At 39.3% G+C, this 15,445-nt stretch overlaps 1 protein-coding gene across 1 annotated transcript in view; it reads right to left on the bottom strand.

Moving 5' to 3' along the window:
* Window positions 1-12,598, bottom strand: part of AGPS (alkylglycerone phosphate synthase) — a 55,700-nt gene extending 43,102 nt beyond the window's left edge. Inside the window, exon 1 of the mRNA XM_034428310.3 lies at window positions 12,217-12,598. Within this exon, the coding sequence (XP_034284201.2) occupies window positions 12,217-12,404 (188 nt within the window). The 5' untranslated portion in view covers window positions 12,405-12,598. The remainder of the gene's footprint in view (window positions 1-12,216) is intronic.
* Between the last annotated feature and the right edge of the window lie 2,847 nt (window positions 12,599-15,445).

Raw genomic sequence — 15,445 nt, 5'->3', positions numbered from 1 at the left:
GCCCCAATTTACAACCTTTTTGCAATTAAGTGAATCTTGTTTCCCCATTGATTTTGCTTGCCAAAAGGTGATTACATGACTGAGACACTGCAACCATCATAAATGAGTCAGTTGCCAAGTGTCTGCACTTTGATCATGTGACCATAGGGATCCTGCAACAATAGTGTATGTGAAAAATAGCCATAAATCACTTTTTTCAGTCCCGTTGTAACTTTGAACGGTCACTAAATGAACTGTTGTAAGTGTAAGACTACCTGTACTTCAAAACAAGAGGGGAGGCAAATAAATGTAATAAATAAATAATAAATAAATAAAATACTAGGAAATGTTACAGTACTTAGCAAAAGTTGAATCACACACAGCATCCATAAGGCAGCATTATTAACCCTGTTGTCTGGGTAATCCTATTATCGGAATAACATTGTTTTCTATATGTTCTTTAATGTATGCATGGATTAAAAAAAAACATCAAGTGTAAACGCAAAAATATGCAGAATTTAATGAGATGTTCAGTAGAGTTTGTTAAAGTGCAACAATTAATACAACGCCAGTTCGAATGAATTCTGTATCTAAAATTAGTGGATTGAGTACAAAATGAAATATCATTCTTGAAGGACAGCTGGGTTTAGAGGAGAACGATCATTAGGTCACTGTTTGGCTCTCCATCATTTTAGCACCCTCTGAATCTTTTGAAACTTTTGTCATCAAAAGTCAACTTTTGATCTAAAAAGACTGAGACTGCGTTATTGTATGCAGACGGAATAGTTATTATGCCCATTTTGCAGATAGCAGTAAGAAAAAACACTATCTCTATTCTGTACAAAATAAAAGTTTATCAATAAGTTATCAGAAAACTAAAGTTTTGTACAATGTCATAACATTCACAAATGGCAAATAAATGGGACTCAAATTGAGCATGTGTGTGTACCTACAAATATCTTGGGATGCATTTCCATGCTTCTATCTCCTGGAGTGCACTTTTTTTTTTTTATTGGATAACCATTGCACAGTATATCTCTACAGCTATCATAAGATTTTGCCAGTCAAACTAACAGAGTCCCTCAGCTTCTTTATGGCTCCCAAATGTGCTCTTTCACAAAGCTCAGCATCCTTGAAACTAGTCACAATAAGTTTATTAGGACCATACAGTATTGATGATCCCCCAAAGGATCAAAAACATGTTGCATGCAGACAGGCATAGTCTTGCTAGATGCTAGAGCAATGATGGCGAACCTTTTTGGCACCGAGTGCCCAAACCGGAACCCGCGTGCATGTGTGTGCATGTGCGTGTGCTAGTGCGCCGGAAAACCTGAAGACCAGCTGGCTGCCGTATGCATGTCTGTTTTTTGGGCCATTTTCAGCCTGGTTTTTTTGGGCTGTTTTGAGGCCTTTTTCAGGCCATTTTTCAAGCTTTTTTCAGGCTGGTTTTCGGACCATTTTCAGGCTGGTTTCAGCTGTTTTGTGCCCGAAAAATGGCCTGTTTCTTTGCCGTTTTTCAGGCCATTTTCAGGCCATTTTTGGGGCCTTTTTCAGGCCATTTTCAGACTGTTTTTTGGGCCATTTTTCAGGCCTTTTTTCTGCCCATTTTCAGGCAGTTTCAGGCTGTTTTTTGGGCCATTTTCAGGCTGTTTTTCAGCTGTTTTTGGCCCGGAAAATGGCCTGTTTCTTTGCCATTTTTTGGGCTGTTTTCAGTCCTTTGGGGGGGCCTTTTTTGGGCCATGTTCAGATCGTTTTTCGGGTCATTTTCAGGCTGTTTTTTGAGCTATTTTCTGGCAATTTTTCTGGCCTTTTTTCAGAAACCAGAAGAGCAACTGGTGACAGTGCGTGTGCCCACAGAGAAGGCTCTGTGTGCCACCTCTGGCACACGTGCCATAAATTCGCCATCATGGTGCTAGAGCATAGTTTCTTCTTATTGGCCTTTTGGCTAAAGTTAATTCTACTTCTTATATGTTTAGCCCTATTAGTACTAGAAATAATTTCAAATCATTGTGGCTTTAAAAAGCTTTAGATAAAATTCATCAATTGGACTTACTTATGGAAAGTCTGTGCTCAATTGGTTTTGACAATGCTATAAGTGCCCTCAAGTTTGGGAAATGCACCTCCAAACAAATTTAACCAAGGTATCATATCCCATTACTTATTACTTTCTTCAAAAAGAGTTCACTCTAGCTTCTTATTTATCATCCATCACAATTTTGGAAACCTTGCAAGATTTTCAGCAGTCCATTCGGGATATTTTAATGGTACTCCTATGAGTTTCTGGTTATGTCCATTTGGTGCTGGCTCAATAGAAACTTTAAGCTATATGCTACTTTGCTGTTCCTCTATTAGGACTCAGACAGACCTTCAATTTTGAAGAAATTTTCAGGCAAGGAATGTAAATTCTATTTACTTCTTTCACACAAGGATTATATCCTCTGAAGCTGCTCAGTTTTGTACTACTGGTTGTACAACATGTCATACTGTTAACTAAGTTTGTTTTAGTACTAACATGCTTGTCATGCCAAATCTTAAGTAAAACTCTTGTATATATTTAAAGCTAATGATCCAAATAAAGATTTCAATTTGCTACCCAAAGCTACACTGTCCACTACCATGTTTCCCCCGAAAATAAGACCCTGTCTTTATTTTTTTTGAACCCCGTATTTTCGGGGAGGTCTTATTATTTTGGGGCACGTGGAGCAAGATGGGGCTACTCTTGCCATCTTACCTGATTTCCAGCTCTGCGTTTAAATATTTTCGAGGAAGTCTTATTTTCAGGAGGAGGCTTATTTTAGCGCATGTGCTCAAAAGCCCGATTGGGCTTATTATCAGGGGATGTCTTATTTTTGGGAAAACAGGGTAGGAAAGTTTTCCTGGCCCAGATCAATAGCTCTAGTATATTCGCAGCTCAGAGGAATTTATTTCTGTGAAAAAGATCAAGTTAAAGCACTGTAGTGGGAGGCTAAAAAGGTAACATAACTTACTTAATTTATTCAAGTTTTATGATCATGTTACTGTGCCTCATTTCATTCTACTCTATACTCCCACATGTAGTGGCTGCTATGTTTGCATCTGGCTGGCATTCCTTAATGTATTGTTTTTTAATGTATTGTTTTTGAAGGGTGGTGATAAAATTATAGTAAGCAGTAAAATAAAGGGCTATATGCCATTTGGTGTGTGTGTGTGTGTGTGTGTGCAGTGGTTTAGGGATTAAGACGCTGGGCTTGTCAACCGGAAGGCTGGCAGTTGAAGACCCAAGTATTACGTGACAGAGTGAGCTCCTGTTCTGGCCCCAGCCCCTGCTCACCTAGCAGTTCGAATGTTAATGTGCTTTATCATCACTGAGTACATTAAATAATTTAATATGTTTAAGAACTTTGTACCCCCAAAAAATGGTGAAAAGAAATTTAATTCTTGGAAACAGCAAATATTATTTCATAATGTTGTTTAAACATTTTCATTACAATTGCATAACAGTGCAATGTTTCTTGAACTTTTTACGCTGAGAATCCCCTTCTACATTTAAAAATTACAGAGGACCTTAAAAAAAAGCTTTTATTTGTATGGGTTATATTCATTGATATTTACTACGTTAAATATTATTTACTACTGTATATTACTATATAGTAATGATATTTACTATATTGAAATTCATACAGTATTTATTTATTGAATCATATAAAAATAACATTAGACCATTAAATATTAGCATATTTTGATAAAGAACCCCTACATCTTTTAAACAAAGAAAAAATAATGAGAAGAGTGACACCATTTCAAATGTTTGTAAGTATCTTTAATATCTGGCAAATAATTTTGGTTTTGTGGACCATCAAGAATATTTTAAGAAATACTGTCACAATTTATACACACACACACACACACACACACACACACACAAAGTCCCAACCCCTGCAGTAACCCAAGACAGTGTTGTAAGGGCTGAAACTGGTAAAGCATAAACAAATGGATCTCAGGACAGGTATAATTATTACATAAACATGGAATAAATATTCATTACTTCAGAGAAACAGGAGGAATATGTAAAACCCTAGTGCTGACGTACAGAATTTGATCCTCATATTTGATTGTCTAGCTATGCAGTTTCTGAAACAACTGTTGTTATGTTACTATGTGCAGTGTTGTTTCTGGTATGTAAGGATACTGCCATGGATAATGTGAAATCTGACCAATGGGAATATAGGAATGATTTTCTTTTGTTTCCAAAGCACACAAAGCAATGAATCTCAAGAAGACAGAAAAAAAAATCTCACACTATCCAAACGCTTTACTCGAAATCCTGGAAATAAAAAGAAATCAATAAATACTAATAGCTTTATTATTTTTGACTAGATTCCTGCCCGGATGATAACTATACAATACAATTAGTAAAACAATATCCTTTACATTTAATACAAGTACAAATAGTCCTTGAGTTATGATGGCAATTGAGAATGAATTTCTGTTGCTAAGTGATGCAGTCATGGAGCACAATGTCAATTGACCATACTGCTTAGCAATCGCAATCCTTGCAGTCCCCCCACATTATTACGTCAAGATTGTGGGTGATTAAGCCTCCTCCTTGCAACTTCCTGCCAGTTTCCAATGGCCAAAGGAAATGGGGAAGCTGACAGGAAGTTGCAAGTCCCAAGCGGACCATAGGCTGACAGGCAAATAAATAGCTGCTGCTGGATGAGAAAGAGAGCAATGGGATGTGGATGGCTGGGGAGGCACAAGGGCAAGCATGGGGGTGGGGCTTGGGATAGCTGCTGCTGGATGGGAAAGGGAGTACGAGGGTGCACAAGTGGCGAGTGTGTGTGAATGGCTGGGAACAGTGTGACTGGATGGTGAGGCACTATTCTGCCCCAGCTACCGACCCCAAAGAACGCAGCACACACAAAGTCCATACAAACCTTAGTTTACTAATTAAGGACTACTAATGAGTTTTCTTAGTAGTTGTTTGAATACAAGTACAGTTTAAACCAGTCTTTTCTGAACAAGGGCTGTTAATTTAACTTCATTAACAGCCGACAAGAATCCAAAGAATAATAATTCAATTCTGAGTCACAGGATTTCAGATAACCGTAATCTTACTGTGGTTGGCAGAATGCCCAGAAGCAATTTGCAGGAAAACTGACAAGAGAGAAACAAGAGCCGAATCAAACATTTCTGGAATCAAGACGCGAAAAAATATGAACAAAGTTGTTTCCTGCAAATTGCATCAGTCGTCGTCCTCCCTTAAACAGGCTAGGGAAGTGGCCAATTAGCCCCAAGCCTTACTCTCGAGAAGACCTCCTCCTGAGGAGCCACTCCTGCCTTTTGGTAGCTCTGTGCGCTTGTGCATCAAGAAGAGGCTCTTCCTCTTCTTCCTCTTCACTTATGGGAGCTTCTGGAGGTTCTGAAGGCCCTGGCTGAATCCCTGCCTCTGGCACCACATCTTCTCCAGCCTCCTCATTGTCTGACTCGAGCGCCAGCTGCACAGGCTGCTGGTGCAGCACCACACCAGCCTCCTCACTGTCGGAATCAGCTACTAACTGCACAGGCTGCTGACGGGCCACAACAGGCATAGCGTGATGCAATGAGGTTCAGGGAGGGTGTGTGACTGGGCGAGACTTACCCAAACAACTTAAAACTTCCCCTGTAGGCTTCTCCATTGAATTTGCTTTTGGGAGCAGCCAGGGATGGTTATAAATTGCGATGATTGTGACAATGTAACCATTATAAGTGCAGCCCTGTTTTAAAGTGCCCTGATCAAAATCACATGACCATGAGGGTGCAGGAATGGCTGGAACTTTGAGGACTGGTCATAACCACCACTGGTGGTTACGTGTTTGTTCAGTGCTATTGTAACTTTGAACAGTTGTTGAATGAGTGATCATTAATCAAGATTAACCTTTAATTCCTATATACAAATTCTCCCACATATCCTGCTGTGCTGTCTCATCATAATGGGGTGGGGTTGTTCAGGAGTATATGCCAAGAGTATATATTCCCAGAAGGTCATCTCAGCTGACTAGCTAAAGCAAATAGGCCCCTAGATGTTTTAGGCAGATAATAATTTTAGTGATAATGGCAAAGACATCAATTCATGTTGTGTTAGAGAAGGCAATAATAAACTATTCCTGCATTTTACCAAGAAAACAAACTACTGAGGATGAGCTGAGGAAGAGCCTTCAGGACATTGATTGCTGATGTTGCCATTATAGGTAAAGAAAATCTGAAGCTGCAAAGATAGAATCACAATAAGAACATGGACCACAACAAACACGAACACAGGGAAAGTTCAACACAGTGATGCTTCAGGTAGTATCATATGCAGCACCTATTGTAATATCAGTGAACTGAGATTTCCATAAGAGATGGACTAGCTGTCAATTATTTTCCGGCTGCAATTTATAGTGCTCATCTTTAAAACCCTAAACTGAGTAGGATATCTCTGAGACCTTTCTCAGAGTTGAACTACCTGTCCAGTAAGTACTAGGGAGGACTTTCTCAGAGACCCACTACTGAGGGAATGCCATTTTCAAGATTCTGGGCTCTTCTTAGTAATATAGTCCTCTTTTTGGTCAATTTACTGAATAACTATTTAAGCTATTTTTTCCTTATGTTTTCAGAGAACTGGAAAAGCATGGCTCATCAGAAAGACATAAGAGGACAAGTAAGATCACACTGTGCTTAAAACTGGCTCTTTACACTGATTGATTTTAGTTGTATTGTTGTTGTTTTGTTTTTAATCTTCTAATATTAACAATGTAGTTGTCAGAATCTCCAGCAACGAAGGCAGCATAAAATACACAAGAAATAAAAACATCCAAACGGTGTATCTTTGGTTCATAATTTTGTTGAACATTCTTCCCATATTTTAACCTACTTTCATTTGTTTCCTTTCCTCTAATTTAGGATTAAAAAATACTTTAATGCAGTTAAAGGCAATGGGTTAGAAACCAGGAATCCATCAATTCTACTCCCACTTTAGGCCCAAAACCAGATAGGTGACTTTGGGCCAGGAATGTTCTCTCAAATCTTAGGAAGAAGACAACGGCAAACCACTTCTGAAAATGCAGCTGGGTAAATTGCATGGACTTGTCTAAGTCAGGAGTCAACATTTACACGAAAAGATTAAAAAGGTTCTCTCTGTTATATGCATTAATTGTTTATGCCATTTATCCTCACATCATCATATGGTTTTACTATAATTCTGTACCTAAGTTAAATTTCCATTCAGAAGGAAACACATTTCAAGAACAACTCAGCAATACTAACTCCTGAATCAGAAGTAGGTAATGACTCTTTGGCAGGAATATCTGCCTTACCTTGCATCTCTTGCATTAGAAATCAATGAGACACTGCCAGTTCATCACTGAATAAGAAGCTAAAGTGCCAAGGTATCTAATGACCATTTCACCACTCATAAATTGAACCACTTTTCTTTTTCTCAATATAAAAAAAAATTGTAATGAGAATAGAGGCTGGCTATCTGTATTTTTTCACTCTCCTATTGGTCAGCTGTAGGGAATTCTATTTGTCCTCTGGAAAGATCTATGCATGATGGAAAAACAACAGTGAGGAAACTAGAGATCTTGAGAAAAAATTTAAGACTTTGGAATGTGAAAGATATGCAGTAGTGATATTTTGTGTTATCATTAAAGCTTTTGTATATTATGGTATTACACAACATATAGGTAGTCCTCAGTTTACAACCACAGTTGGAAGTGGAATTTCCATCACTAGTTTTTAACTTCTATATGTATTTGTATTTATTATGGCTGTTCACCGCCCTGAGTCCTTCGGGAGTAGGGCGGTATACAAATATGAAAAATAAATAAATAAATAAATAAAGTAATGTGGTCATAAAGCATGATAACATGTGACTGCATCACTTAGCGACAGCAATCTCAGCACTTCCTGTTGCTGCTGTTGATGTTGTTAACTGTTAAGTGAGTAATCATCCCAATCCAAGCCATTTCAAGCTTGGTCCCACCCACCCCGGGGAAGGATCTTGGTAAAGAAAGGGACTGTCTTCTTTTCAACTCCACCCATCAGCCTACAACCCACCCCCCAATCAACTCTATCCTTTTGATCACCTTATATCCAACCAAAGAGTTGTGATGGCGCAATGGTTAGAATGCAGTATTACAGAGTTCGATTCCTTTGATCCTCACCAGTTGAAGGTTGACTCAGCCTTCCATCCTTTCGAGGTGGATAAAATGAGAACCCAGATTGTTGGGGGCAATATGCTGATTCTGTAAATCTCTTAGAGAGGGCTGTAAAGCACTGTGAAGCGGTATATAAGTCTAAGTGCTATTGCTAGTGCTATCTGTCTGGCCTTGCAGGGCAGCAAGCAGCTCCAGAACAATATGGCTCTGGGGCTGATTGCCATGTTGTAGCTCTGAAACTGCAAGAAGCTGAAGTCACAGTATAGCTATAGCATAGCGGAAAGCCCAACCTCGGCTCATCCATCAGGGCAGTGTTAAGCAGCTGCCCCTGGAAGCCTCAGAAGTGTAGCACAAAGCCACCACCCCAGCAAGCCTCAGGTATCCCAGCCCAGACTTCCTCGCTGCCCTGCACCCCAGCTAACTTTCTTCTTGAAAGTCTCCTTCATCATCTTGATCCTTGTTGCTGCTGAGGTGTGCTTGCCCTGGCCCTGCTGTGAATTCATGTTCCTCAGGTCTCACAAGGAAACCACCGTATGCGACCTGGGGAAAAAAGTCTTGTGCAATTGTAGCTGTCTTGTGAAGAAACAGAGCGGGCAAACTTGGTCAGCAGTAGGAACAAGAAGATGGAAGAGGTCAGCTAGAGCAGCAGGGACCACAGACTGTAGAAGGCAAAAAGGTCATAGATGTGGGGGAGATAGGCAAATAAGGAAGTTGAAGTGCTCTTGGGGCCATAAGTGCATGTTGCTGCCAAGAGCCCAAATTTTGACCATGCGACTGTTGGGGGCACTGCAACAGCCATAACTTTGGGGACCGGCCATAAGTCCCTTCGTAACTTCAAATGGTCCCCAAACAAATGATTATAAGTCGAGGACTACCTATATAAATTATTTTAATGAATCTAATACTTACCGTAATAAAACTTTTCAAGTTATTTATATAGTTGCTTTGCAACTCTTCTAACACAACAGGTATGCATTTTTTTTAAAAAATGAACTATTTTAAAAAAATGAAAACTGCACTTTTAACTGCATGTGTGTGACAGAATGTCTGTCTGGTTTACCTGGGAGGGTTGACAATATGCATAAGGAAAAGCTTACTTGACAAGTATTGTAGAATATGCATTTCTTGTTGGTGGAATGTAATTACGTTACCTATTTCAAAATGAACTTTGCCACAGGTATTTAAAAATTTACATCAAGAAAATCAGCTAGTGGCAGCACCAATCTAGACACAGAAGTTAAGCAAAGTTGGCCCTCTTTAATACTTGGATGGAATATCTCCATGGAATCTCACGGCATTTACACTAGATCAAAGGTGTCAAACTGAAGGCCCATGGGCCAGATCCAGCCCCCAGGGTGCTTAGATCTGGCCCACGGGGCTGTCCTGGAAACAGCAAAGGACTGGCCCATGGTGCCTCTGCCAGCAAAAATGGAGCTCGGGAGGGCCGCACATGGCTCACCCAAGCTCCGTTTTCAGCTGCCACAGCCTCCTGCAATCCACTGCCAGCAAAAACGGAGCTCGGGAGGGCCATGCGTGGCCCTCCCAAGCTCTGTTTTCGCTGGCAGAGCACTCGGGCCGCCACAGGCGCCCCCAACATGAGTGATGTCAAGCTAGCCATGCCCACCCTGGCCATGTCCCCAGCCCCCACCCCGAGATCAAACACAACCCGGATGCAGCCCTCAATGAAATTGAGTTTGACACCCCTGCACTAGATTATGAAGGCAAAATAACATCCCCGAATGTAATAAGAAATTATCTCCATGTTGGCACCCAGAACACTATGCAGAGATGTCCATGAAATCATCTGAGTTTTACTTGACTCAAAGAATATTTTATTACAGGTAAGCTCATTAGTAAGCTCCTGAATACATAGTAGAATATGGTTCATAAATATTCTATTTTGGGCATGAAGTCATTTATGATGCACTATTTTTTGCACACCTTTTCAAAACTTTCCCTTATTATTCTTTTGTCATACACTGACTGAATTCTAAAAGCCCACAGCTCATTTTTTTCAATATGCTCTGCCCAGAACAGCCCATTATTTAAAGAATATGTGCATTCATTTCAAAAAGACATCTTTGTTTCCTCTATCCCACCCCCCACCACATGTACAGGTAGTCCTCAACTTACAATAGTTCATTTAGTGACCATTCAAAGTTATGGCACTGAAAAATTACTTATAACCATTTTTCACACTTATGACCGTTGCAGCATTCCCATGATCATGTGATTTACATTCAGATGCTTGACAACTGGTTCTTATTTATGACGGTTATATGGTCCTGGGGTCATGTGATCATATTTTGCAATCTTCTGACAAGCAGAGTCAATGGGGAAGCCAGATTCATTTAACAACCGTGTTACTAATTTAATAACTGCAGTCATTCACTTAACAGTGGCAAGGAAAGTTGTAAGACGGGGCAAAAATCTCTTAACAAATTTCTTACTTAGCAACATAAATTTTGGGCTCAATTGTGGTTATAAGTCAAGGCCTACCTGTATCCTTACTATTTTAGCAAACTGAACTCTAAGCCATCCTGGCTAAATATAACAAATTCCTCAGGGCCAAAGAAGAGAATGAGTTAATGTTCTATCTCTTCAAATGTTAGCAAAAGACAAACATAAGGAAAATCCAAAGGCCTATTTGGATGCTTCCAATTCCGGATGTTGCTCATCCAAAGCTTTGGCTCTTCTTTCAACATTGTGTGTTGCAAACTAATCCACAAAACTTTAATATTATTAGACTGAGCTTTGAAGTCCTTAATTAAAGGTGAGCTATAAACCCAATAAAAACACCGGGGCTCAGAATTACACTGCTCTTTATAAACCTACTAATTTTTGCTCATTACACACCTGAACAGATTAATTTATACTCCCTCTTTCAGAACAATTCAAGATCTTTTTACAATTATTCATAAAATCTCAGTACATTTTAAAAAGGAAATATTAAGATTAACTGCCCTGCATAGAAAAGTTTTAAATAACTGACACATACAAACCTATTACAGACAGAAGTCAGTTAAAGAACTAAAAGCAAATGTTTATGAACTGTATAACGTTTTATACCTACAATTGTACACATCTAGCACTTTAATCTTTATTGCCAACCATTATAAAGAAAATACAATATAACATTGCCATATCATTACAAAGATTATAATATCTATCTATCTATAATCTTTACAGATAAATATTATCCAAAGTCACAGGCAAGACGGTCCAAATTGTCCAGAAGTCTTCATCACACACACAAAACTACAAGTGACAAGCATGATGAAACTAGAGTTGTAACCTATTTTAGGAGTACTAACCAGGTGACTTCCACTCTGCTTCTAACAAAATCTTGCAAATATGTCTTTTGTCAGCAGTTCATGACTGAGTAAGAGAGTAGAATGTACCGGTAGTAGTTCTCTATCTCAAGTGCAACAGCTTTCTCATCCTCTCCAATGTCCCAAATTCGCATGACTTTAAAATTAATCCAAATTAATATCATGCCATGGTGATCAAGAACCGTAGCGAGGTGCAAACTTAGATCCGCATATTCACTGCCGAATTAAGTATGCAAGTATAACTACTTAAGAAAGAATTAAGCATGGGAACTAGCAAAACTTTATTACTGAACTCAGCGATAGCACTTTCAAAAGCTAAGCAAATTTATCAACCTTCTCCATTTATCGACTCCTCTACAGATACCAACAGGTTTGCCGGCTAGGATTCACTGGGACTTATTAAAAAAAAAATTGCCTGCCTTCCAGCCCCACAAAGAAGAGGGTGTTGTTGTTGTTGTTGTTGTTGTAAATTATTTCCTTTGAATGCTTCGACGATATTTCAAGCAACCGTCTGTCACCTGCTTGAATAACAGGCAGGGAGGAAGACGCGAGGAATTGACCGGCGGCACATTTCAAGCCGACGGGCAGGGCAGGGCAGGGCAGGGCAGGGCGCTTGCCTTCCTCTTCTCCACCACCGCTCAATGAAGGGTGTCAGGAATCGGGCGGACGGTCAGGCCTCTCGGGAAGCCCGCAGCCACCGACCAGAATCCGCAACCGCCGCCCTCCACCAGCTTTCCCTCGCTTACCGTCTCTTGGGGAAGGTGCCCGACTGAGATCCTGGTGGCGTCGCGGCTGTTCGCCCTCGGCACTGACTAGTTGACACGTCGGCCTCCGAAGCGCTGCGCAGGTGGCCCGAAAGGATTCGCAACCTCCGGTGAGCGGCGGACTGGGACCCGCCACCTCCCCCATCTCCCGGCGCTGCTGCCGCCGCCATTTCCACTTCCGTGTTGCGCCGTCAGGCGCCGCTGGGGTTAAAAAGGTGCGCGCGGCGTCCAATAGCAGTTATAGGGGGTCCCGTCGTGCACCGCGCCTGCGTGTCTGTGTCTCTCTTTCTCTCTCTCTCTGTCCATTTATAAGCATGGGGCAAAAAAAAAAAAGAGAGAGAGAGATGGATGCTCCGCCCCTATTGGCAGGGCGAGAGGAGCTCGCGCCTTCTGAATAGCTCCGCCCGCCGCGAGTTTAATGAGTTCTGCAACCTTCAAAGGGTTTTTAGTGACCCTTAGAACTTGCCTTCGTCGGTGTATTTGATTTTGCTTTGGAGTTCTCTTATGATATCGGATTTAAACGTCCACAGATCACCTTAGCAGCAGGAGCTGTGGGAGCTGGCGTTTAGCAAAGTAGAGTTTTGTAACAATGGTACTCTGTGTTTAATTGTACAATTGTTCACTCGATGGTTCAGATATACACAATTGCACTGATTGTCTTCTTATTACTCTGCCTGGGGGTTTTCACCACCCACAGCCACCAATTAATTAACCAGTTTTGGGCCAATTGTTGCGGGGTTTGGGTTGCTGCTGTTTTTGCAAAAGTTGCCAGAGTGATGATGCTTCAATAGTCTTTTTACGTACAAAAATTGGGTGAAGCCTTGAACCAATTTCCATGGAAAAGAATTTATTGGATTTGCTCAGGCATTGTTTCCAGGACCTGCAAAAAGGCTTGATGCTAACATAAGGATTTACCCAAGTTGCTAAACTCAATTTTATGGCCCCTTTTTTTCTTCTCTGGTGGGTTAGGGAAGGCTCCCTGACTGCAAAGACGGCAAGGAAACTTGCCAAACGTTTATAACCAGCAAACTTTTAAAATTAAATGCCTCATAAAGATAAATGTTTTCTGATCAGGAAAGCAAAGTGACAGTGATAGACTTTATTATTGTCAGTTTCTTCATGCATTTTTCATTCAGAATCCATTAAGAAAACGTTCTTTTGCAGTTCTATGTTAATTTGGCCTTTTAATTTAACCTATTTATATCTCACCTTTATGTTTTTTTTATAAATAACAAAGTGGTGGGTTGGACCAAGAGAATGGGACTGGCCGAAAATTACCTATCTGGCTTTCATGCCTATGACACTTCTAGAAGTCTCCTGGTTTCTATCCTGAAGCATTAACCACTAGACCAAACTTACCCTATAATTATATTATAAATTACTGTATTATCAATATGTTTATTTTTCAATGCAAAAATGTGGTCAATCTGTATATTAGCATCTCAATATAGGAATACATACTTGTAATTCCCAAAGTAATCTGGATTGGATCCTGTATGTCTCTGGTCATATGTTCTTCCATATGTTTCTTGTTTATTCTAGTTCTCCTTATGAACTTTCTTACTTCCAAGTTAAAAGCAGACAAATCTCTCTCCCTCCCTCCCTCCCTCCCCCTCTGTCTCTCAGAAGTTCAAATGAATAAGTATTTGGAGCATACATACATGTACAGTAAATATATGAATATGTATGTCAACCTATGTGTGTAGAAATATAGTCTTGCCTAACAGTGACATTTTTAAAACTTTTTGTTCTATGTTAATTTTTTAAACCAGATCATCTGCTTACATTTTTAAATATAACTGGTCCAATAAAATTTGTATTGTACTTCTTCAGTGTTTTTAGACTAACAATAGCAATTAAAGAAATATGTGAAACAGCATCAGTTTACATGCCTTAGGAAATATAAAAATAAATTAACAACAGCTTTGTATGTTTTATTACAGTTTAGCAAAATGTCTGGGAAAGTTGCTAAATTTCATCTTATGACAGCCACTGTTAGAAGACTTTGAATCTAAACTCTGCACAGAGAAAAATAGATTTTGATAAACATGTTGATTTATGAAATTTATTTGGTTTTTTTTTCCTGATCTATGGTCATAAAGCAAGTAAATAAAAAATACAATAGGCCTCATTGTAAATTGGGAAGTAACCTTCCCAATTTCTTTAAAAAAAATTAACCAAAGAGATTGAGTAAACTGGGCGATGCCAAAACACTTCTCTCTGGAGTGATGTTCAAGTGTTACTCAAGAGAACATAGTTTTAACAAGAACACCCACACACTTTTCATAGTTTTGAAAAAAAAATACTCTCTGATCATTAAATTAAGGACAAATTTTTAAAAAGTACTAGAGACTGTAGTCTTCTAATTTTAGAATTTGGATGTATTTTGAATATTTTAGAAAATTTTATACAAATAACCTTAAATAGTTGCCATAGTAAGGTGCCCATTTAAAAAGAAAGAGATACTCATGACAAATCATAAAATGGTGTGATACCAATCATTTTAATTTTATCCTTTTATTGATACCAATAACATAACTTTCCATTCATTATTGGTTTTTCATGTAACATTTTCATGCTTTTTGCATGAAAAACTGGCAAGCTCTAACATGACAAGATTCCATTTTATTGAGTATCTAAATTGCGCTTTTTGGCTTTTCTTTTGTGAACTGCAGTAGGATCATCCCTGGGGAGATTCCAGCAGTAATTGGCAAGCATGGACGGACTCCATTTCCCTTAGTATCTTTTTTCCATGTATGTGATATCCTGGTGGAATTTCTCCCCATGCTCATTACACATTGCCCTACAGTTCAAAGGGAAATAGTCTGAACATGAGGGTAAGAAGTGAATTTTCAGTGACATGTTTGCACCAAGTGCTTTATAGGACCTAAGCAAATTTCCCACCTGTTTTTCATAGTCATCTGCCTTGCTGTTCTGAAAGTGAAGATAAATGTATACACTTCTATGTGGTACTGTTTTCATTGTTCTACCATTCTTTGTTGAGAAGTTATGAGGCATCATGATTATTAGATACCTCCCTCTCTTGTAGGCAAATATACTTGCCTGTGTATAAATCTTTATTGTGAAATATCTTGAAAACTTTAGCCAACCAGCACCTTTATCACCTGTTTTCTAATTCATCTAAACAAAATATGTAAAATTAATGCATTTTATCTTGGAGGTTGATAATTTCCCAAAATTCATAAACTAG

This window comes from Pantherophis guttatus, chromosome 1, assembly GCF_059756535.1.
Source record: "Pantherophis guttatus breed Tessera chromosome 1, ASM5975653v1, whole genome shotgun sequence".
In the NCBI taxonomy this organism is placed as follows: Eukaryota; Metazoa; Chordata; class Lepidosauria; order Squamata; family Colubridae; genus Pantherophis; species Pantherophis guttatus.
The sequence above is the reverse complement of the archived record's forward strand: the minus strand, read 5'-3'. Positions and strand labels throughout refer to the sequence as shown.